Here is a 24,328-nt window from a genome sequence, read left to right as displayed (position 1 = left end):
CTGACTTTTTTTATGGCTCAAAACAAAAAATTCTGGAATGTGTGAAACCCAGGATCTGATTATAGGGCTCAGCATAGTGGGTGGCTCCGGAATAATTTTCTTAACCTGGGGTTCTTTAACATGTACCTAAATCTAAGTATGTGAGCATTTATTACTTTAGCACCATTGAAATGTGGCCACTACAGCAAGAATTGAACTCATGCCCTCGAGCTCAGCAGAATAACAGCACAGCCACTAAGATATTGTGATGGGCAACTGAATAAAATGTGTAGGTCCAGATAGTATAAATATACTACCTAGTGTTTGTTGCTGTTTAACAAAATTCAGAATAGACCTAGTTTGTTGAGCATCAGAACACCGACTACAGCATGTCGTTCACTTAAAGGGGCCATGACACCCAATTTTCGATCATGATCTGTGTTATGTGGATTAATCCTTGTGCATTCACAAATAAGCTGGCGAAATTTTAGCGCATTTGGTCGAGCCCTTAATTTATAATCGAATATCTTTATAAACACGCAAGCGGCCCGACAGTCAGGCAACACTGGTGCACTCGCGAGCCGTGACGTAACAAGCAGCTAGCTGTGCAAGTGTATGGATTGCAGCGAACGATATTGTTCCGTGGTAAGCTGCACGTGATAGCGGGGTATTTAGCTTTCTTCAGCTTGGCACGGAAATTCAACGATTTGCGGCGGCTGAAACTTTGGTAGAAGACGACGGCTCCGTTCCGTGCTGCACATGACGTCACACGCGCCATCGCAAAATGGCGGTCGCCGGCGGTGGGCGGGCTTTACAGCTGGCGACTTCTAGGGCTTGCTTTGCACCGAAATATTCTTTTACGGCCCACTTTTGAAATCTGTATAGGCGTAACCCTGTACTTCTAGTTTTCGCTGAAAACAACAAATCTTTGGGCGACCGTGTCATGGCCCCTTTAACGCACATTACTGCCTTTCTTATGTACAGAGCTCACAGCAGTTCCTGGAGCGCTATGAACGAGCACTTGCCGAGCAAAATGGAGGCCTGCAGGGCTACAAACCTGAAGGGCATCAGGAGGCCCCCCTAGCCTATGATGCCATCTGGGCAATTGCATTGGCACTCAACAAGACCATCAACACCCTCCGTGAATACTCTATGAGTATTGAGGACTTTACTTACACCAACCACAAGATTGCTGATGAAATTTGGTCAGCCATGAATGCAACCCAGTTTCTTGGTGTCTCGGTGAGAACTTATTTTTTTTCCTTGCTCCTCATTGACCTGGATAATATGGAGATTCCTTTCACTCGGTTCTGTGCTACGGTGTTATTGTAAGCTAGGAAACACTCAGTGCAAAGGCGGAAGGTTAAGGGGGTATGGTGGGGTAAACGGGTTGTCCTGGTTTCAGCTTTATATCTCAGGAACTGTAACATATTTTGTTGTGAAATTTTGCGTGCTCAATAAGAGAGCTTGTGGCTTTCAGTGTGTGCAATTTTGACCCTGTAGCTTTTCTTGCCTGCTTCTGGTTGAGTACCAAATTTCAAACTGGTGCACAAAATTAAATAAAATGTACTTTTCTCAAAAACCGAAAACAATATGACCGTGAAATTTGGCATGCATATTCAACATGATATTGGTATTAACCATAAAAACGCGCTCCTACATTTATCTCACAAGAAAAAAAATATTGTCTTCACTTGTCATGTGCCGTGAGGGAGACTCGAATTAATCTTTGTTTTTCTTAATCATAAATTAAACAGTTTTTTAAAGTTTTAGGTTCTGACTATTTGGAAGGGATTTAGCTATAATCTGAGAAATTTTGAGCGCGATCGGTCGGATAGTTTTCCAGAAAAGGTACGTCAAGTTTGGAAAATTTTCAAGAAACTGATCATATGAAAAACTCAATTTTATGTCTAAAAACACGCGCGGAACGTGCTCACAATGTACAGCAGTAATAATGCTAAAAATGCATTTTGATGGGAAAACTTGCAATAAAAAAGTATGACAATGGTAGGAAGTAATATATTCAACCGATATAGCCATAGTTATTATAAAAAAAATGTATACACGCAGAAACAACGATGGAAAAGAGCCCGCGTATCCGTTAGGAGATGCGGTCCTTGGTGCCTTTTTTAAAGGGCTTGGAGCACTCCAATGCACTTGCCAATGCATGGCTTTGCTCCTCAGAGTGTGTATTACTTTTTAGTAATGAAATAAAAGAATTGCCTTTTTGGTCGATCTACCCTACCATACCCCCTTAAAGGAAACAGTATGAAGTGGAATTGGAACGGAATCGAAATAGAATCACTATATTTATATGGCCATGGTCTACATTTCTTTTTCTTTCTTTTTTCCCCTTTCTGGCAGCTGTTCTGAACTAGTACTTATAGCAGACAGACAAAACCTGTTTCATCAAAGAGCCTTGTTCACAGAGCAGTGTATAGATGTTCTTCTCCAAGCAAGAGGTACAGAAAAAATTTGGTCGGCAGAGTAAGCTGTAGCAGGAACAGCTGGTAAAAGCATAGGTGGCCTAGTATTTTTGAGTCATGATTGTGCAGTAAGTGTCATCTTGCTTTACGTATTGAACTCGTAATTAATTACCACTTGCAACAATGCTTAGTCCAGCCCCTTTCCTACTAGTACATTATTACCTGAGCTCATTTTCTTGTGATATCAATTATAGGGACCCTCAGGGCACAATTATGCCCATGAGCAAAGACTTAGATTTTTAGGAATACGCAGTGCGTTTGGTCGCGAAAGTGACGAAGCCAAGTGAGCGCATTATTGTACTCTGTTCAGCTGAACTCGGCAGCATAGCCCGGGCAGCGTTCTGCCTTCTGCTGCCAAATCAAACAGCAAGCTAAATTATCTAATCTTTTATTCCATGCTGACTTATTCAGATATGCAGTTTTCTGTCAGACTCATCTCAGGCACCATCGAGATACTATGTGTCTACAACACTACTACTGGCAGCACTCTTTATCTCAGCATTCTAAGGTGCCCGATAGCTGCCAGGGTACTAGTTCTGCTGCTGTGCAGCAGTTTTCTCACGTGTTATGCCATGCCATCGTGTCACCCCTGCGTATTGTTTAGAGCAGTGGTTCTCAAATGGGGTTCCGCAGAACCTGGGGGGTCCCCGGACCCCCATTTAAATAAAAGCCACGTACGTCACGCTGCATGCTGTGTTTTGACCCCCCCCCCCCCCCCCCCCGCCTTTTTTTTTTTTTCTCTCACTGTAAGGGGTCCCTCATCTATTCCACCGGTCCACAAGGGGTCCCAAAATCTATAGCTGAAAGCCACTGGTTTAGAGAACTATTTGAAGAGCTTCAATGCAACACTAAACCTTGTCATCGCTTGTCAGTGCTTCGCCAGTCGGGCAAAATTGATAGTTTTTTTCTTTTTTTCATTATGGCGCTGCTTTATTTCTGACCCGGCCTCAGATGTTTTGTTTCCCCCAGAAGTGTGGGATTATGCAGAAGCTGTACTGTTCCCCAGAAGACCATGTGGGAAGTGCCATGAGTGCGTTACTTCACTAAGCACTGTTCCAAGAGTGATTGAAAGCACACAGATGACTACAGACTATTGATTCACTTGAAACCCTATGCCAAGTTCACAGGCACTGATACTAATAGGCGATGCTCATAAAAATTTTAAGATAATTGGAGAATACTTTCAAACATCTTTATGAGAAGTGCTTGAGACATTCAAAATACTTTGCTACATAGGTAACTTCGTCGTAAAGGTATTGCACCGTAAAAGGAACCCCTCGTTATGCAGGCAATTTCCTTGCATTTGATTGTTTTTTCTTAAAAGTTCCCCTATGAAGCTGCTGATGCGATTAGTAATAACCTGAAAGATGACAGTTAATAGAGCGTTCATGGTATGGAATTTTATGCACTGATACTTCATCATTGCCATATATTATATACAGAGCACAGCTCTTTTCTGAATAATGGGACTATTTGTGTTCACTGTTCCTTCTTCAGGGATTTGTTGCCTTCTCAGCAAAAGGTGACCGCATGGCATGGACACTCATTGAACAAATGATTGGTAAGTGCACTAGCCTTAAGCTTGTTCTCAGTCATTAAAGTGCATTAGATGGCTGCAAAAGTTAACGTGTTGATTTTATCTCCATTTTATTCACTGCCAGATGGAAATTATGTCAAGATTGGTTATTTTGATACCCAGACCGATAATTTGACAATACTAAACCAAGAAAAGTGGACAGGTGAGCAACCTTATCAGCGTTGTTTATCAGCGTTATCTTGTACAATTAAGCATACTTTTTTGTACCTGCTGGAGCAGTCACATTATAGAGTTTCTACAGAGAGATGAAACTTGCACAGCTTTCATCATGTTGCTTGCTTAAGTACCGTGCACCTCAGGAGGTTACATCAAAATTTCAAGTGTGCATAACTGGGCGTGCAACTAATATCGGCTTTTAGCAAATTGAAGTCTAGGTTGCAGACTAGGCCTAGCTCCTTCAACATTGAGAGAGGCAGCATTGAAATTAAACTTTCATCCATTCAATTGTCGTCACTTCCTTGTCACGGGTACATCCACTCTGATGTAACAAAGTGGTCGCGTTTTGTGCACGCCAGGAGCAATCAGTTCTGATATTGCCCTTATAATTCGATGATGAATATCTCGAATTATGTGAAACTTCGGTGATTTCTGAAAAATGGGTATGCCATAAATTGTCATGCACTATAACTGTTTAATATTAATCCCTCAAGTCAATAATTAAGAAGTTAATTAACGAGTTTTTGTTAATTTGTCATAACATTGCCATTTCAGCTGCGGCACAGTACTTATGCATCGACATAGAGTTTATGTGTGAAAACGACAGGATTTTTACTGTCATAGGATTATTATCAAAAATGTGTATTGTCTAAAAAAAAATGCCCTCCATACACAGGCCCTTGAGTTTGTGACAGGTCAGATTACAAAGTAATTTAGTGTAGCTGTGATAAGGGAAGTGGAGATGCACCAGGCGCAAGCATAGTCCTGTACATCACTATATGGCAAAGCTCTACCATTGATGCAAAAGCCAACAACACTCTGTGGTGTTGTACCCGCCAAAAAAATGTTTTTGTTTTTCTTGGCTTATAGAAATATACTGTACTCTTTTCCAGCCTTTTTCTATTGGAGAGAATAAAGGTTTAATTTTCACCAGAATTGCACAAAAATACTCCATGGTTTAAAAAATGACAGCCATGAGCAGAAGCACTGTGTGTCTGACTTGCAGATGGGAAGCCACCTCAAGACCGTACAATCATAGTTCGCGTGCACCGCAAAGTGTCACTGAGCCTCTTTGCTGGAATGTGTGCAGTGGCCTTCATCGGTGTTGTCTGGGCTGTTGGCCTGCTTATATTCAATTGGATATTCAGGCATTCAAGGTGAGACTGCAGTGGGTACATTTGCGTTTTATTTTTGTTTACCCCCCCCCCCCCCCTCTTTCTTTTATGCGCACTGTATGATCTCTGTTGGCAATATGCTCTCATTGTGTACCCCATTTGTACTATTTGCATTTCTTATGGGTGCGTGTGTGTGTGTTTCCTTGCTCGATGTGATGAATATGGAATACTTATTTTTACCATACACCCACTAATTCTGCAGCAGTGATGTTGCCTGGTATGTACCTTGGTGGGAAATGGGGAAGGGGGGGGGGTGTTGGGTGAATATCCTTTACCACGGCCGCTCGATGAAAAACACAAGGTGCGGCCTGCCGCGTGGAGCGGATACTGCGTCGCGCGCCTAGTGCTACTGCCTGCCACCGCGGTGCCACCAGTGGGGGAGCCTCTGGGGAGGCCGAAAGCGAGAGCACCGGAATTATTGCGGCGGATCGCGGCTTGACAGCGCAGCTGCTATGCGCTTGTTAGTTTTTAAAGGGTTACAATAAACTTGCTATAGCGTTAACTATATTGGTAATCGTCCTACCGAATGTGCGCTGGCGATGCTTCAACCTAAATATAGCAAGTGTTAGTTTTATCTGAAGTGGTTGCTCGTGCGAGTTGTGATTTTTCGCGTCATGTTTTCTCTCTTTTGTTGCCGTTGCGCTGTTCACCCTCGGTAATGTATGTTTGTGCAGTTATTTTATCAACAGGAGAGTTGCTCATTGACAGGTGTGGTTGTATTTCCGGAATGGCTAGCTGTTGCTCACACCTTAGAAACAAAAGCATTGTGAACATCAGGGGAGTCATAACTGCTTTATTGCACATGCGTGAAAAAAGGATCACTGTGTTATTATTCGAATCACAGGCGCAGCACTTTCCTGGCCAGAGGTTTTTTGCGCCAAGCGTACGAGACGCTCAACAGACATATTAACATTTCCTGCCCAGTTGGCAAGAAGCGTTCGTAAGAGCTTTCTGATGAAAACTTCGCAGACTTCCATGGCATGGTCGTCCGCCCCGCAAGTCCACCTTCAGCACTTCCATGGTCATAGAGGACAGCTGGTCACCTTTCAGACATCTCGTGAAAAATATCCGACAGGAATAATATATGATTTTGACAAGCCTCTTATTACAAAACATAGTAATTGGTTTGCCACTTGGGGTACCGCTGTTGAGTGCTCTTCTTCACCACGGTCAACGAAACGAAAAAGTTTGTCGACTTGTCGGTCGTATATGACCCTCTGCTGTATGGCCATCTCGTCAACGATCAGGGAGCAGAACGCTTCTTGCTCTACAGTGAGACCCTTGAATTCGATGCATAGCCGCTCCTTTATCAACGAAGTGATGCCGATTCCACCTGGTAAATGGCCTACATTTTCCTGGAGCGTTGAGCGACAAGGGAGCTTAAAGATATTTCTGGACCTTGAATGCTCATAACTTTTGTTGAAGCATGCCTTCCAAATTACACATTTCCTTAGAATGACGTCACTGTAGTGGGGCTTCTTCATCGAGAAACTGCGGACTTGGTTTCTAACGAACTCGGCAGTCTTGTCACCTTGCGCAGCACCATTGAGCACCTTCATAAAACAGGCAATGTCCGTGTTGTTTTCATAAAACTGCGCGCGCTCCTCAGCCTCATCCACTTTTTCTTGAAGGGCCTGCAGTGCTCCTTTCATACGAGCGATCTTCGCTTGGAAGCAGCGCGTTTTTTTTTTAGCTTCTTCTGTCAGTTCAACAAGGTCGAATGTAGTTTGACATGATGCATCTGAAAATGATGCCATTTCCACACACGTTTAATTCCCTCGTTCAAAGTTGTTGGGCTTCGTGGCTTCAATGCTGTCACTTGACGAGCCGTTTTGGCTAACGACAAAACGGCTATTTTGAAGCAGCATTGCCCGAGCACTCGGCACGCGACTGCGCATTATCGGCTTCTATTTCGGAGCGTGGCCGCTTCTTCCTCGGAGCAGGCGTGCTCCTCGTGCTCATGTAGCTTGGATAACCGGCGAACCCTGTCGGCACAGCCATTGGCAAAAGTATCCTCAACTTCTCGGTCTTCTTGTAGTCCTGCTCCGTAAAATGCAAGGCGCACACCAGGGACCTGTCATTAGGCTGCCATACTGTTCCCTTCCCGCCGGGTCTTTCGTGGGAAAAGTTTCGCAGCCATGCTGCCCTGCGTTCTGCGTTACTGGGAAACTCGTGGTAGCGTATTTGCGGGTCGATGCATTCGTGGAACACAACAGCACACAACAGTTACGCGACATTTTGCCTAACGTATAAAATATCACACATGCGCAAACTGTCTTGAGTGACACTCAGTGCGAGCGATTCATGTGGAGAAAAACAACCACTACCTCGACCTACCCGCTGAACGCGCGCTCCTTCCCGCCCGCGCGTTGCGCAGAGCCCTCCCCTACTACTGGCGCCCTCCTAGCGAAATGCGGCGACAACTGTCAACTCCGCTTCCCCGCTCTCGCCCATTGCCTGCGCCGCAACGCGGCAGGCCGCACCGTGTGTTTTACAGCGAAAGCTGTTATGAGATCATTTCACCGGCCGTTTTTGGTGCCGTAGTTGTCCGCCGCCGCCGCCGCCGCCGGTGTCCGTAACCAGTATCGCTCGAAATAAGAAAAAAACTAAATAAGAAAAAAATTCCAGGATGGAACGAGGTTCGAACCTGGGCCCTCTGCGTGGGAGCCCAGTATTCAACCTCTGAGCCATGCCGGTGCTTGAAACTGCTTTGCAAAAAGGTCCTATACAGGCTTCATGTCGGGAACGAACCACATTAGCATATGCAATATAGCGTGGTAAAAGAGTAGAATAAGCACCAAGCGTCGCACAACGCGAATTCTGTAACCAGGCGTCACACAATGTGAATTGCGCAACGAGTAGGTTGTTGAATGCTTCCAACCCATTACAAAGAGCTCTGCCATAATTCTTCATCGTCATCACGCACAGCATCAACAAAGTGCGCATAATGCCTTACATGCATTTAGCAGGTACCACGGCTGTCTGTAGAATGACGAAAAATGGCACAGTGCCTACTGCCCTACTTCTCAAAAATTACAATGATTTATAGCGTAGTGGGTTCCTCGCAAGTGCACTTCTGTTGGTTGCCAAGGAAGCCGATAAGGCTCCCATGATCCATTTCCTCAGGGTCTCAATAAAGTCAATTCTCTCTCTCTCGCTCTACGTTTCTCCGGTTAACGTATGTTATAAAGCGTGGTGGGACAGTTAAATAACGACCGGGCGTCACACAATATGCATTACGTAACTAGTGGGTCGTTTAGAGCTTCCAACCCATTACAAAGGGCGCAACCATAATTATTCATCGTCATCAACCGCCGCATCAACAAACTGCACATAATCGCTTACATATGGTACCTCGTTTCTCCGCAGAACAACGAATAATGTCGTGCTGGGTGCTTCCCAACTTCCCAAAAATTACGCTTCGTGGCGTAATGGGTACGTTGCTAATGTACCTGTATTAGTAGCCACAGGAGAGATTATAACGGGCTCTAGAAATGCCGGTCTTCCAGCTTTCGCTGTGACTGTGCTGCGCTTTCCGCGCAGGCCTGGCGTTTTTTTTCATCGAGCGGCCGTGCCTTTACCTGCCACAATGACCCTTCCCACAATCGAACCTCATCTTCGTCCTGGGGTGTTACACAACAGTCATCATGAAATGCCTGCACCACATCATCTCGTTAAGAAAGACTCCTCATGGTGGTAGTTTACTGCAGTGAATGCTAGGTATGTACTATACAATGAACCCTGCTCTGTTCAGGTTGCTGCACCACTTGCGAAGGAAAAAGGGGGTACTTTTTACTTTCACAAGTTAAGAACACTCACATTTGGTGCAAATGAAATTTCCTGACTTCTGTAAGCATCTGATCTCTATTGGCTGCACCAAACAAAATAGATTGTGGCTAACAGACTCTACCTATGTCTGTGCTTTCTTCATTCTTCGAATCGAGACGTTCGTAACGTTTCCCCTGACCATCCTTGAATATACACAGTGAGTCTGTGAGAGGTCACATTGCAAAGCCTTTTAGGGTAGCTAAGGAATAAAGGGTGGAGGTGCACCAGGCACAAGCGTAGTCCTTCATTACATCACTATATGGCAAAGCTCTGCAAGAGAAGCAAGAGCCAGCAACTTTGTGGTGATACAGTCGAACACGGATATATCGAACCCACATATATCGAATTTTCGGCTATATCGAACTCGTAAATTATCCGCTTGAACATTCTCTGTAAAAGTATACAAGTTCGCAAGTTTATATCGAATGGCATTTTTACCCGCCATCGGATATATCGAACACCGCGCGAGCTGGAAGGCGCGCTTCGGCACTCGCTGCGCCCCGCGACCTTCGCGGCACCGCACCTCCGCCAACACCCGATACGCTCGAAAAACGTGAGGGCGAGAGGGCTGAGACTGTACTCCTGTTGTGCGCATTCTCCAACTTGCGGAATGGCTTTTTTTTTTCTTTTTTTCTCTCTCTCTCTTTCTCATGCTTTCTCCGCATTACCGTAGGCTCGGAGAGCAGGAACGAAGTAGCCAGCGGCCTCCTCCTTTTGCCTTTTCTTTTCTTTTTTTAGAGCGGGAACGAAGGAGCCGGCGGTTCTTCCTTTTGCCTTTTCTTTCTTTTTCTTTTTTTTTTTTTTTGCTGTTTTGTGAGTTTTGATCAGCCAACCACAGCCCGCGCCTTTCGTATTTGCTCAGCCAACCGCAGCTCGTGCCTTTCGTACATCGCTGCTGCCCTCGCAGGTAGCCCGGGTAGCCATCGCCGCCATCACGACTGATCGCGAGCGCTTTGTTGGCGGAGTCCACTTCCGTGAGTTGTCGCATACCACCGCATTCCTCTTTTGTGTGCGTGCTGTGCAAAGGCGCTGCGGATTGCTTGAATTTTCGACTTCTCGTGTAGCAATGGCCAGCGTCAAGAAGCGCAAGAACCTTGACTTTGCGACGAAGTTGAAAGCCATACAGCGTGTTGAGGCGGCCGAAAAAAGTTCGGCGGTGGCGGACGACATCGGGATACCACGGAGCACACTGAGCACCTTGTTGAAGAACAAGGCAGATATCAATGCAAAGGTGGCAGAGCAGCGAACGTCAGGAGCCTGTCGTGTGCGCGCTCCTGCGACGACGAGCGCATAGACAACGCGCTTCGCGAGTTGTCGTCCCTCTTCCCGGCTGCCATACCACCCGAAGTGTCTACGGACAATTTCGTGGAAGCGGACTGCAGTGTTCAGGCTGCTGCGAGCCTCGCTGACGAGCACATAGTAGCTGCAGTCACAGGGACCCAGGATGCACAGGCCGACAGCTCAAGTGGCGACGAAGATCATCCGGACGAGGCGGCGGCTACACGCACGTACTCTGCTGCTTAAGTGGCAGCAACGTTTGGCTTGATTTGCCGTTGTTGCGGCGACATGGAGGGAACCGGGCTGTCGCACCTGGACAGCTAAGATAAGCGATTTTTTTTCACGCAAATAAAACATTCTGTTGCATCGTGTGTGCGGAATTAGTCATCATTCTTGAATGCGCCGATTGTAGGTGATCGTCCGCCACTGGTAAGGTCTCGGGACCTGTATATTTTTGTATCGAATTTTTCATATATCGAACTAATTCGCGATCCCCTTCGAGTTCGATATATCCGTGTTCAACTGTATGTGTACTGTTCATTTTGCACAATTTTTTATTACTTTTTCTCTAACACTCCTTACTCCTTTATGCACTGGCCCAAAGCCTACTTGGTTCTACATGACCTTGTTTATTGCTCTTTTTAAATTTTGCACACTTTGCCAAATATGAAAATTATAATGCATTAAGCTGGGCTAGTTGGTATTGATTGAATGCTTCCATATTGCTAGTGAACACGCACAAAGGACGACATAGAAAGAGACAGGACAACCGCTAGCGGTTGTCCTGTCTCTTTCTATGTCGTCTTTTGTGCATGTTCGCTAGCAATATGGAAGCATGAAAATTATACCTTCATCACCACAACAAGCCATTGTACCTATCTTCAAGGTGAATATTATTGACACGGCTGTGTTGCAGCATGCTTATACACCTGTCACAGGGGCAAATTTATTCTCATTTTGAGTGATTTCACTTTGCCACAATTGTCATTCACAGGCTGTCACACAGGAACGTATAGGGACACTCGCTGCAGAGCACACTCTCGAGCGTGTAGTCTTGGTAGTATTTTCATGCAGTCATTTTTGTTATAGAAATGTTTTCATGCAATAAAATGTACTATATTGAAGGAAATTACTATTCTTGCTCTCAGGCTGTTTGCGGCCACGGTCACTAGGGGCATGTCACCATCCATACCATGTAATGGCCGCAGTGTTTACACATGAAAAGTCGCTGTCACTTTTACTGCGGCTCACAATGATTTAGTGTGTTTGCAATTACTTGTTTCATTACGCTTAAGTTTACTTCAAATAGTACTTTCATAACTGTAGCACACCGTTGTTTGCTGAATATTACTTAAGATAGAGAATATATGTTGTGCCTACTGAGTCGTCTTTCGCCACTACCATCAGTTCTTCAGGACACCTTTCTTTCTCATGTCCCAGTGGACCACCAAAGTGGCACTCAGTGTGCTAAAGTGCACTCGCTCAAAATGACTAAGCTTCTTCATGTGACAGGGGTCACATGGACAAACTGCTCTCATCAAGTAATTGATGACGTGAATTCACTGGGAGAGCCGTATGTGGTTTCACTAGTATAATGCATAAAATCTTTCTGAGAGAATGGAGGGATCGCGGGGGGCATTACAGTAAAACCTCATTGATGTGATTACAAATAATGAAGAGAGACACCAAAAAAAATAAAAAGTAATTTTTCAGGGGAACGTGACCTGAATAGTAGGCTTGTGCGAATATTCGAGCAGCTCGAATATTCAAACGAATATTGCAGTATTTGAATTCCCTCCCAAACAAATTTTAATTATTCTAAATTTCGAAGTATTCGAAATGAACGAATAGACATATATAAACCAGATGTAAACCCCTGTAAAGGTGGTTTCACTGCAATGCGGGGGTGCTGTACCGTGAACACACATTTCCAGGAGAAATCCGCACTGCCGCGAAGCCCCCCTTCAAGTTATTGGCCTCGAGGCCCACCACTGGAAACGCTGGCGCCACCGTCGGCGTGACGTGCTTGGCAGGATCACGTGGTCTCAGCGGCCGCGTCGGCTGCTTGTGGCGCACTGCCGCGTGCTTTGAAAACGAGTTTCAAGTCCCACATGCGCTGCTGTCTGTTCAAATTCGGATGTTTTCTCTCATTTTCTACTCAACTGAAACCATTGTAATCGAGTGGCTGCCTCCGAAGGCGACGAACATGGGGCTCTACCGCTCGGTGCCGCAGTGCCGCGCTTACGCAAAGGAGCCCAGTGTCAGCCTGCACTGGTAACCGCGGGACAAGAAACAGCGTGAAGCATGGGTTGTAAAGCTAAGAACCGGCAAGTAGCCATCCGCTGCGAGTCTTGTGTGCAACAAGCACTTCCGCGACGAAGACTTTTGTTACTGCTTCAGGCCTGCGATGTTCGGTGAGTAGCAGACAGCGCGCACTGAGACGATGGCTCGCGCCCGCTTCCCGCCGGCAAATGATGCTTATCTGCCACAGGATGGTAAAAGCGCTACCTTTTACCACGTGCGATGCCATCTCAGAACCCTCCAATGCGACCTCTTGATCGTCGGCCCCGTGCTCAGCGTCCACAAAATCGGCTGCAGATGCGCAAGTCATTGTTTAGATACCTTAAATTAAAAAACGCACAGGGTCCCTTATGCATTCGTTAAAGATGACTAGAAAGCGAAAGCCATCTTCTTGTCAGTCGATGTACTGATTCTCCCGCGGCCCCCTCCAAAAGCGTTCTGCGCCTAAGCGGTTTTGCACGGCCTCCGTGACCGATCACGGAGGCAATGCAAAGCGACCATGACGTGTGAATACGTCATCATGTGACGTCACGTTATGTGACGTCATAATGACGCTACATATTTTGGCGATCTGTGACGTCATGATGACGTCATATGGTGACACCATCACGTGACGATTATTTTTTGGATCATTCGTGTTGACGCCGCCGACGCGGGACGCCGACGGGCAACCTTCCTATTTGATGAGGCACGCATTGCTTCATAAGCTACATAAATTTTGCATTGCCTCCGTGATCGGCCCACCTGCCAAACCCATGTATTTTCTTGGAGCCTCATTTATTTACGTGAGAAAGATGCCACCCTGTTGGCGTTAGACACGACACTGCTGCCAAAATTGCTGGGGTACATGCCAAATAATTACTATCCTGTTTTGCGGCTGTTGGTTGCTGCAATAACTTCTATTTTATTCACCGCTATTTCATGTTCATGTGGGTCCTAGTTCACAGCCGACGTTTGCAGAACAAGTCCGCAAACGTTACTGTATTTTCTTTCTTTTCCTAGGCGTCGCATGCTACTACATGCTCGGTCTCGTAGACTGGTTCTTCTTCCACCAGCAATCTCGAAGTGGTGAAGCTTTGGTCTATGAATTTGTTGGTGACAGAAAGCGGCAAGTTCACTGGAATGCAAACGGAACGATAAATTAAGGAGCATTAAAAAAAGGCGTCGCATTTGCTCACGTTTTGTGTGAGCACCAAACGAAACGAATGCGCGGAATAAAGAAACATAAGCAGCGGCATTTGCCCGCTGAGAAGACCGATCAATACGCAGTGCGAGACAACTTGTCAAATGATATTGAAACGTACCCGAATTTAGACCAAAAAAGAAAAAAGAAAACACTGAATCGTCGGGACGGCAGATCACAGAGTTGCCATGCGCACGGAAGCCGCAGTTGTAAGGAAATTGTTTTTGAACTGCTCTGATAGCGTCCGCGCAACAGTAGTTGTTTGTTTACTCACAAATTCTCATATTTTGCGGCCTAAAGTTCACAGCGCGGTGCCAAAATGCGCTCGTAGCAAAAGCGAAACCATCATTACGAACATACTGCAGAATCTCATACATGCAGAGGCACCGTCAGTCGTCGCGAACCCGTGCGATCGCTGGCTTGGGGCTTCTTCATGTTATGCTCCGTTTGGTTATACAGGCAGTCTACTCTAACGAGATATTTCACATAGTTTGCACTCAGCGAGTGACTACCTTTCACGCAAGAAGCCGGTTCAGGGGTCTGCAACGCGGTGACAGCGTGAAGCGGGTGCTCGGTTTTCTGCAAAGACACAGCGACTGTAGACTATCTTGTGCTTTCAGTTCATCGAAAATGATTATTTTGACATTAAAGAACACAGTTCATTTCGAAAGTACTTACAGAAATGCCCTGGAGGGCTTCCGCGAGGTGTTTTTGTAGAGCGCCGACAGCAAAACCTATGGGGAGCGCGCCGGCAGTATCCTGCCTAGCACGCAATCGAGGCGCGTCCGATAGAGGGCGACTCCGTAACTCCTCGAGGCCAATATGAACAAATTACCCTCACATCGATTCATAATCTTTTAAATTAAGTTTAAAAGCTCATTATACTGGTTTATATGCTCTAAGTATAGTCAATTTTAAAACGTAACATATTTTACAGGTTATCACTTGCATTCTACCAAAGGTCAAATCCTGCTACTCCTCAAAGTGTCTTCCGCTTCCTTTGAACCAAAAAGAATGACATTTGCATATGCCTTGTTTCAACTTTAAAAATATTGTGCAGGTTAATTGGGTCATGACAAATATGCTCATTTTTCTTTATAATATGTGATATATACTATTCGAATTCGCTTCGAAATTATTCGACCAAATCACTATTCGCTTCGAATTCACTTCGGACCTAAAATTTACACTATTCGCACAAGCCTACTGAATAGAGATACTATTTGCAGTGTTCTGCAAATAGTAAACATGAATGGATCAGGAAATTTTGTGAACTGGAATGCATCAGCAAGGTACTACTGCACATCCACGAAAATACTGGAAAGGTCTGACCATTGCATTATGGAACTTGCACTACTCATCCACACTCAAAGAAAACATTGTCTTAGAAAGGTTCTGTACGCTGCATTCAGATTGCAGCCCTGTGCATCCATTTCCCTCTTCATTTATCCATGTCCATAGCACACTATGTTTACTATCCAGATTGCAACATTGTATTTCTGAACAACTGTGTGCTATTCATATACCGTATTTACTCAAATCTAAGCCGATGTTTTTTTCGAAAAAAACGATGTGCGAAAGTGGGGGGGCGGTCAGCTTAGATTCGAGTACAATGATTAAGTTTGTTTGTTTTTTTCTGGCTTTGCGAATTTCGGGGGTCGGCCTACAATCGAGGGCGGCCTACATTCGAGTAAATACGGTATGTCAACGTGATTGGGTGGCTCAAAAGACATTGTCTATCCTTATCATCCAGCCATAAAGAGAGGAAGCATTATTTATACAATACAGTGGTGGCTCTGCAGGCCTTAGGAGTATTTTGATTGATGCCAGGGGTTCCTAAATTCACGCATAAATAATTGCACTAACAAAACCTGCTTGGCCTTAAGAATGCTGATCATGATTGCGGAACATGCTGTTACCCTAGCCTTACCGGTGCAATTTCACATGCATGCAGGTACATACAGCTTTCCCATCCCATGTGCAATAACATCATGCTCATCGGCATCATCCTGTGCCTGGTGTGTGTCTGTCTGCTTGGCCTGGACGGGCAGTTTGTCAGCGAGTTCAGATATGCACACATCTGCCAGGTACGATAGATCTGCTATTGCTTGTATATAGCCTAAAAGGTTGCTGGATTGTATTGCAACGAGTTCATTAGGTGTATTAGCCTGCTATACATATGCAGTGCAACTTGGGGAGCCTCTGTATGACGTAACACTGCATAACACAAAAAAAAGAAAAAAAAAACGACAGGAAGGCATTTTACAGTATATTAATCACTTGAGTGAGGTTTGATTTTTTTCAGACTTATCTGTTAGCCTCAATCTTGAGAGAGTGAAATAAGCGCTCACGTTTAGAATAATTAGTACTTGCAGAAAAATACAAAGCAAAAAGAGCGATCGATGTAAAGCTGTCTAGTGCATGAAATGCTATCCGTTTCATTGCATGGCGGTAAACACGTTGCAGCATTTTTTTTTACGTAACTGTACTTGATGACAGTGCCAGCAGTCTTAAATTTTTATGCACATTTATGCAGCTTCTGGAATTTAGAGATAGTTTTAGCATCTGTTGCTGGTCATGTTGTTTATTCAAAATAGCATGTCTGTACAATTGAGTAGTCAGAAGATGCTGGCAGTAAGAATGCTTCTGTACCTGTCATGAAGATATTAAGTAATGTCAACGGCCTAAAGTGATATTTAGGTATCCAAGCTGAGGACCTGGTAAATGTGTTAGAAGTCTTTATATAAGTACACATGTAACGGGCTGCTAGAACTCACCTACAGGAAAATGACAGTCTTTTTCTTTGCAATAACCCCTGGCCTTGTAATTTTCTAGTTTGTTCTTGACCTAGTGATGATCCTGCCCTAATAAAATCGTTGATCCTGCCCTAATAAAACGCGTATGACATTTGTTTGCAGAGCCTTTAACTTAATATTGATAAGTTTGCTTGTTTTCTTTTCCTTCGTTTAGCTGGTGGGTTTCAGCAGCTAAAACTGCTAGATGTGTTATCACTTGGCATTGCCATTCCTAAATGTTTCGGAACCTCGTTGTGTGTTTTCAATTGTTCTGATCAGATTGCCTGCACGATATGAATGGTTAAGTTGATTATAGAACTTATGCAAGCACCAGCGATAAAGCTGGAATGTATGAGGGGGCATATTTTTGGTGACCGTGCTCACTGCTGTCTCTGTAATTTGAGTGTTTTGATTTGCTGAGCACTAATTTACTCAATAAAGAGTTCAGTCTTTATTAATTTGGCTGCTGCATTCTTCACTATCACAGCCACGGGACAATATAAAATAACTTACCTATTACAATATGTAGTAAACTTACCTCCAGGCAGGGCTACAGTGTTTTATTGGTTTGTTTTATTTATTTATTTGTTTTTTTAGCAGCCCACATGCACTTTATTCTGTATATTAAATGTAGTTATAAACTGTGAGTATCTACAGGGTGTGGACACTTCTCAAGTAACTGAAACTTCAAGCATGAAAAATAAAAACATGCTACTGGAAATTCAAAATGCAGCAGGACCTTAAATAGTGAGAAGTTGAGGCTGACAATGGTGGCATAACAGAGAACCTGGCTTAACAGCTTTGCTTATCATTCATTGCAGGCTCGCTCGTGGTTCCTGGCCATTGGGTTCACGCTGTCGTTTGGTGCTATGTTCTCAAAGATATGGAGAGTGCACCGTCTTACGACAAAGTCCAAGTCCGAAAGCAAGGTATCTTTGACAAGAAATTGAAAGATGGTTTCTACCAAGCTGTGTGGAACGCATGATGGTGCTTGCATGGACAAGGAATCTCATCGTAAAGAAAAAAAGAAAGAAAGAAAGGATAGGGGAGGGGGAAACAATTTGAATTTTCTGTGAGCAGTTGCCTTTCACAACTTTTAGCAGGTAGCTGGCCTTTCTTCCATGAATAATTAACAATAAACTTCATTAGGCTAATTTGACTTCATATGTGCTTCAATTTTTTAATTTTTTTTCATAGCAAGAACTTGCTTTTTGAAAAGAAATATTCCGTGCCAACTTAAAGAAAACATAACCATTTTAAGGGAAAATTTCTCAAAATATTGATACGGTTAAGGGGTTATAGATGCTTGCAGGTCTTGTACTGGTGACAAGAACAGCTATTCCTTGTTCTATCACAGTATCATTTTGTATGGAGCATTCCTTAATGACATGCAAGAGTGCACTACACATCAGATGGCAGGAACCCTCTCTTGCCTTCCCAGCACTCAAAAACTCATGAGTAGCACAACTCAAGACGTTTATATAAATCTCCGTAAGCTTCTCTTGTACACATCAGTTCAGTACTATATGGCATTAAAATGGGTCTATATAACTTGCACTAACGACTTGAGGCAGCAGTCCCATAGTCACACGTAGACAGTTCTGTGGTATGGCCCCAATGCTGCACATACTTCTTGCATTATTGCAGGAAGTGTAAAAATCTGTCCTGCCATGCAGGGCCTGTCTTTCCAGCGCGTGGAGAGCTGGAAGCTGTATGGGATGGTGGGCGGCCTCGTGTTGGTGGATGCAGTGATCCTGTCTGCCTGGCAGCTGGTGGACCCCATGCAGCGCCACCTCGAAGTCTTTCCTCTCGAACCACCTGCCCTCTCTGATGAGGATGTTCGCATTGAGCCTGCCCTCGAGCACTGCGAGTCACGCAATCATGCCATCTGGCTCGGTGCGTTTCTTCTGTCTGTTATGTTGCTTGCATCAACTACAGATAGTTTGCTATTTGTTGCCTTGCTTGTTAGCTGAGTGCTGTAGTCATTACATCCCTTTCCATTTCGTTTCTTGTCGTGGCTGTATGAAACCTAATTTTTAAAAGCAAGTGCATTTCCTGGATTGAATGTACACTGGTAAGTTTATGTGTGGGTATGAGAGACAGTAGACTCACAATAATTCAAACAAATTTAAAATTTTTGGTTGGCTCGCTATGTTTTCAGTGTATTTCAAAGCTTATTCATACTTCTCCACTGTGTTAATTCGTTTAATTTATACTCTATGCTTGTCTTTGCTGGAAAATATCTGCTGCCTTTGTCACTGCCAGATGTGCATTTGCATTATATCGCTAACAACCACAAATAAAGTTGATTGCCTGCCTACATGTCATTTTTCAGTGGTAGCTGTGAGGCCACCATTGTAACTGGCAGTAGGCTATATTGTAGGTTGTGAAACGCCTTGTTTGAAGGCATAAGAGTGCAGCAGCACTCTTAATGCCTTCAAACAAGGCCTTTGATGCTCACCTGTTTCACAGCCTTGGTGAAATAGGTGAGCATCTGCCATTGCTGTGGCAGACAGAGAATTGCTGCCGCGGGATACCTACCAGTAAAATAGGTACAGGCGCACTTCTGGCCTGGTGCTCGGCAGAACGAAGTACATAGTCGCTTGGGAGGGCACCCGCCCTGTGGGAAATTGGCGGGATGGGACTGCCAGACCTAAAAATAAGGTCATCCTCTTTTACCACAGCGGTGGCTACATGGTAGAGCGTCCGCTTCCAATGCGGTTGGTACTGGGTTCGATTCCCAGTGCCGACCGGAAACTCACCAGTTTTCCCTAAAGGGTAGAGCAGTACATCGACCTGGCGATCGGTTGTTCTTGGGTACTCATCTAGAAAGGTGGCCCCATAAGGTTCTGTAAAGGCCCCTGGGCGCACCTTAAGGGCACAAGGTGAGCCCTATACGTCCCATGCATTTTTGGCCATTTTGAGGTACCGTTTTCTCGGCGACTAAAAGGGATATCCACATAATACATACATAATTTTATTCCAAATTTTCCGCTCTTTTAACTGAAACAGATTTATTTAACTCTCACTAATATTAGAACTTAGGTGAATTTTTTACCACTAGGACCTAAATTTTGAGTTGGTTTGCATCTTTGAAAATTTGTAACGCAAAAACTGTAAAGTGCATAAATTCAATTCTGCGTCAGTAGTTGTATGCATTTATGCAGAATACAAGAAAAAATAATCAACTGGTTATCTTGGAATACATAGAAAATAATGGTACCTAAGTAATAAGAAACATGTTTTTGAGATAATCGGGTTTAAAGTTAGAAAACAGCTGAAAAGCGAACATACTTTGCCACAAACACCGTTTTATTTTATTTAGTGGCTAAAAGCGTGGAAGTTATTGCTAAAGTCAATTTTTCACTTTGGAGCCTCTCGTCTAGCTTGCCTTCCTTCTTTTGTAAGCTGTCATGGAGCTCTATCCGCAATGTGTTGTCGATTGTGGTCAACTTTTTCCAGCAAATTGACTGTATTTTGGTCAGGCTTCAATCCTAATTATTTCAGAATTTTGGCTCGTGCGATACTGCCATCATTAAATGAATGAACATCCAATGTCGCAATCCTTTAGACTCTGAAGCTTAAGCAAAGACAGCAAAGACTCTGTGATGCAATTTCCTTTAAAGGGGTCATGAAGCACCCCTTGGGCTTGTTGAAAAAACACATCCTGTGGAAAGCTGACACGGCTATGAACTGCTCTGCCAAATATTACAGTCGTGCGCGCCGCGTAAAGGCCACAAGCGGAGCGCGAAGTTGCCGTTTCCCCAGGCACCCTCTTTTCAAACAGAGGCCGGTTCTCACTCTCGTCGGTGGGCGGGGCGTCTGCACGTTGACGTCGCGGATCTGCCAGTTTACGTCGCAAGAGACATAGCATGCTTACTGGCCGATAGCCGACGTAAATCAAGAGCGGCGTTCGGATCAGATGCGCTTCTTGCCATGGGGTGCCGCCACTTGCCGGCGCCGCACTCCTCAGTACATGGTTGCCGCACTCGTCACGCGAATCACAGCGGGAGAGCGATCGCGTTTCAGGACGCACGCTGACGTAACTTCTTTCCCCCGTGCCATCCCTCCCTATGTAGCTTCCAGTGTGCTCGTCGGCACGAGAAAAGAGAGAAAGCGCTGAGAGCGTGCGCCAAACCCCCGTAACTCCGCTTATTCTTGACGGATTCGAGAAATTTTTGCGGCAATCGATTCGGGAAGCAGTAAACTCCGATACTGAGGTCATTAGATCATTACTTGGAAAAGTGGTTCATGACCCCTTTAACTCAACACTTGCACCACACAGTTTGCTTGCGCAATTCAGTCTAATTGCATCACAAATAATACTCATGTCCATCAGAGCATACCTGTTGTCACCTTGCATGCAATTCGCCTCGAAGGATGCTGAAAAGGCTGAGAGGTTCAACGACGAAAAGCTTGCTGGTTCAGCGTTCAGCACCTCAGTACATCGCCAGCATTTATTCGCATTTACAAGAGAACTGTATTGGTTGCCAGGAAATTTACACTTGCTGAAGACCTCCTTTACCCTCAGCATCTCAACTTATCAACGGGAATGACAGACACAAGGTGTAATGAAGCTAGGAGCTGAAAGCATTCGAACAGATGCGTTCCGAAGAACAAGTGTGAATAAAAAGGTGCACAGCGTCTTCGGACTGCCTTAGAAGTTACCCAACAATTTCCTATGCACAGCTGACTCCAGACAAGCATTTTGACTTTTGTACGCGAAGTTCTTTTTTAGAAAAATGGACTGTAAGCACGGAGCGCATACGAGGGGCTTGTACTAGGGTGCTTGTTCACTCACTACTGCTTTCGAAAAAACTGGTTTTCAGCCACAAAAATTACTTTTTAAGGAAAGGACGAATGTGGAAAATATGCTCAAAGGGACACCCTTCCCAAATTGCAAAGAAAAAACAGTGATTTTTGTTCAGATTTTGCCTTACCCGACGTCCTTAACCCGCCACAGCCTTGGTGAAATAGTCGAGCATCCGCCGCTGCTGTAGGAGGCAGAGAATTGCCGCCGTCGGGTACCTACTGGTAAAATAGGTACAAGCGCTCTTCCGGCCTGGCGCTCGCCAGAAAGAAGTACATAGTCACTTGGGAAGGAAATTGGCAGCATGGGACCGCCAGACCTAAAAATGAGGTCATCCTTCATTTTTTTTTCTTTCTTTTAAGAGCGGAGCTCTTTAAGCTTTTCATTGCGCCGGGTAGTGTGAACAGAAACTATATATTATCATAAATCGGCACGTGCTCTCTTCGTCCTCTTCTTCCTCTCAATCCTCCTCTTCATCTTCTGCTTCACTCCCAAAACATGTGCGCCGATTCTTTTTTTTTTTTAGCACTCTTTGTAGAGCTGTGCTGCTCTGCAAAAGTAAACAAACCACACGCTCACAAACAAAAAATGACTTTCTTTGATTCAGATAGATAAACTTAAATTGACAAGTGCACTAGAAAGTTTTCAATTTCAAGTATAGACTGCAGTCCTGCATTCCTAGTTACATTCAGAGACAGAGAAGGAGATAAGCTTTATCACGGAATATCTGTTTGTATACTCTTGCTCAGGAGAGCACGTTTACTGCAGTCCAGAAACAACATGCTCTGGCTCTCAAATGTAAATGGTAGAAGGGTGCATAGCCACTGGCTGGAAAAAGTTGCAGGTGCGCCCAAAAATCAGAGTAGTATGTTAAAATTATAGCGAGCACGTTATTACACTTGCCAAGACTATGTGCCACTGATGTGCCATTTGCTTGGTTTAGTACCTTGTTAGCATCTAAATTGCATTCATCTGTGCATGCTTGAATTTGCACCAGAGAACACACAAGTGGAAACGTAGCAAGGTTGTATGGGCTGATATAGACAACTGAAACAAGCATTGCTTGTCTTAACTTTACTTTTGTGGCTGATGAGTGCTAGGCAGGTGTTAAGGTGGGCCACACCTGTTCAAAACACATTTTTTGATTAAAAAATGATTTTTTAAAATTTAGCACTTTCAAGCTCCCTTTCTATTCAAGAATATTTAGCAAAAAGAATTATGTTTTTATCTTAATTAAGCCATTCAAAAGTTATGACCATTTTTCCAACCCCTCCTAGACACATCCGATCTGAAACTGAAGATTTCCGATTCCACATCACCTGCCATCTCGTCATAAATGTTTCTTCTTATACATATTACATAATGCTAAATTGTTTAAGTATGTTGTAAAGCTTGTGGGACATGATGTTTATGATTTATGAAAAAATTTCCACTACAGGGCTGTGCAGCGCTGCGGCACTCTGTTGTTTACATTGCACGCATTTGCATTCGGTTTTCTGTGCTTTTTCATATGCCATTTCGAGCTCTTGGATTCAGCTCTGGCCTTTCATGGAGTAAGTTATAGTGCTTCATGAAATATGGCAAAAGTATAGGATGAAACAGTAGCGTCAAAACAAGTTCGGGAATCAATATACCAAGTGTGGACCCGCTGTGGAGCACGTGGACGTGAGTCAGCTGGAGATGCAAAACGAGCGAGAAAAAAAAAAAACACATCAGCTCACTGAAAAGGAGATTGTGCCTCTTCAAAGAAGGGCCCAAGCCCAGTGTATTTTACATATTGAAGGTTCTTTTATTACATTTACAGTCCGTTAAAACCTTTAAAGCCATTTTATTGCGATAGCAATCATATGGACAGTCTCGGCTGGTTTTTGCCGTCGCCGCCGTCATGCTGCGTATATGTATAAGTATGTATATATATATATAAAAGTCGCAAAGAAAAATAATTCTGAAAAAAAACTTCCGAAGCGCGGAATCAAACCAGTGACCTCTCAGTCTTCTTCTGTGGTTATTAAGGAAAGGAAAAAGGCACCTAATTTCTGTCTGCCTATAGGCGACACGGCGCAGTGCCTTGTAGGGGTGGGGGTAAGGAGGGAATAAAAGAATAGTAGGAAGATAGAGAGAAAAGTGATAGGAGCACATCCATCCAACGAAGAGAAAAGAGGACAGGAAAGATGGGGAAACGGTCACGGGAGTTCAGGGACGGGTCCGCGAAACACAGCTAGAGGCACTGTGAACAACATCGGCGAAGCGGCGAAGGCCCTGTCGATGAGAGGCGCACGGCATAGCGGGCGAGGAGTCCGTCACGGGGCGCCGATCAGCTAGAGGTACGAGGAGTAATCCAGGACATCGCGGCCGGCACGTCCGTCTTGCTTGAAATCCAGCGAGCGAAGGAGGCGCTAACCACTAGGCCACCAAAGGCAGATCCTTGAGGTAGCTAACGGCAAGCGTTATATACTCACCCTTTACCGCAGTACTCAGAGACGGCAGGCGCTTATAAGCGTTTCTTCATTACCAGCGAGATGGCGCGAGGAGCGCGATATTTGCGCAGGGAGAACCTTGCGCTTCTGCTGTCTGCTCGCACAGTAGTAGCTGCCGGGTAACGCCGTTGCTCTTCGCCCTACAGGGCGTGGTCACCATCGTGCGCTTATCTCGAGGAAAGAAGGGTGCGGGCAGGGGTTTGTATGTCTTGTGCTTTCCCCGCGATGTCCACGCTGAAGTCACAGAGCGTATGAAGGTGAGT

The 24,328-nt window shown here is 44.7% G+C and overlaps 1 protein-coding gene across 2 annotated transcripts in view; it reads left to right on the top strand.

Moving 5' to 3' along the window:
* The window catches only part of LOC119395962 (gamma-aminobutyric acid type B receptor subunit 1), a 75,017-nt gene that overhangs the window by 27,098 nt on the left and 23,591 nt on the right, over window positions 1-24,328 (top strand). Inside the window, exons 7-13 of one of the 2 annotated variants that reach the window (XM_049415811.1) lie at window positions 964-1,221; window positions 3,963-4,026; window positions 4,127-4,204; window positions 5,225-5,375; window positions 15,938-16,070; window positions 17,600-17,707; window positions 18,470-18,674. In XM_049415811.1, the coding sequence (XP_049271768.1) occupies window positions 964-1,221; window positions 3,963-4,026; window positions 4,127-4,204; window positions 5,225-5,375; window positions 15,938-16,070; window positions 17,600-17,707; window positions 18,470-18,674 (997 nt within the window). Of the gene's footprint in view, window positions 1-963; window positions 1,222-3,962; window positions 4,027-4,126; window positions 4,205-5,224; window positions 5,376-15,937; window positions 16,071-17,599; window positions 17,708-18,454; window positions 18,675-24,328 lie in introns of both variants that reach the window. The other variant, XM_037662992.2, reaches the window with a different exon arrangement.

The sequence above is a fragment of the Rhipicephalus sanguineus genome, chromosome 1 (assembly GCF_013339695.2).
Source record: "Rhipicephalus sanguineus isolate Rsan-2018 chromosome 1, BIME_Rsan_1.4, whole genome shotgun sequence".
Classification (NCBI taxonomy): Eukaryota; Metazoa; Arthropoda; class Arachnida; order Ixodida; family Ixodidae; genus Rhipicephalus; species Rhipicephalus sanguineus.
This window is presented reverse-complemented; position numbering and strand designations above follow the sequence as displayed.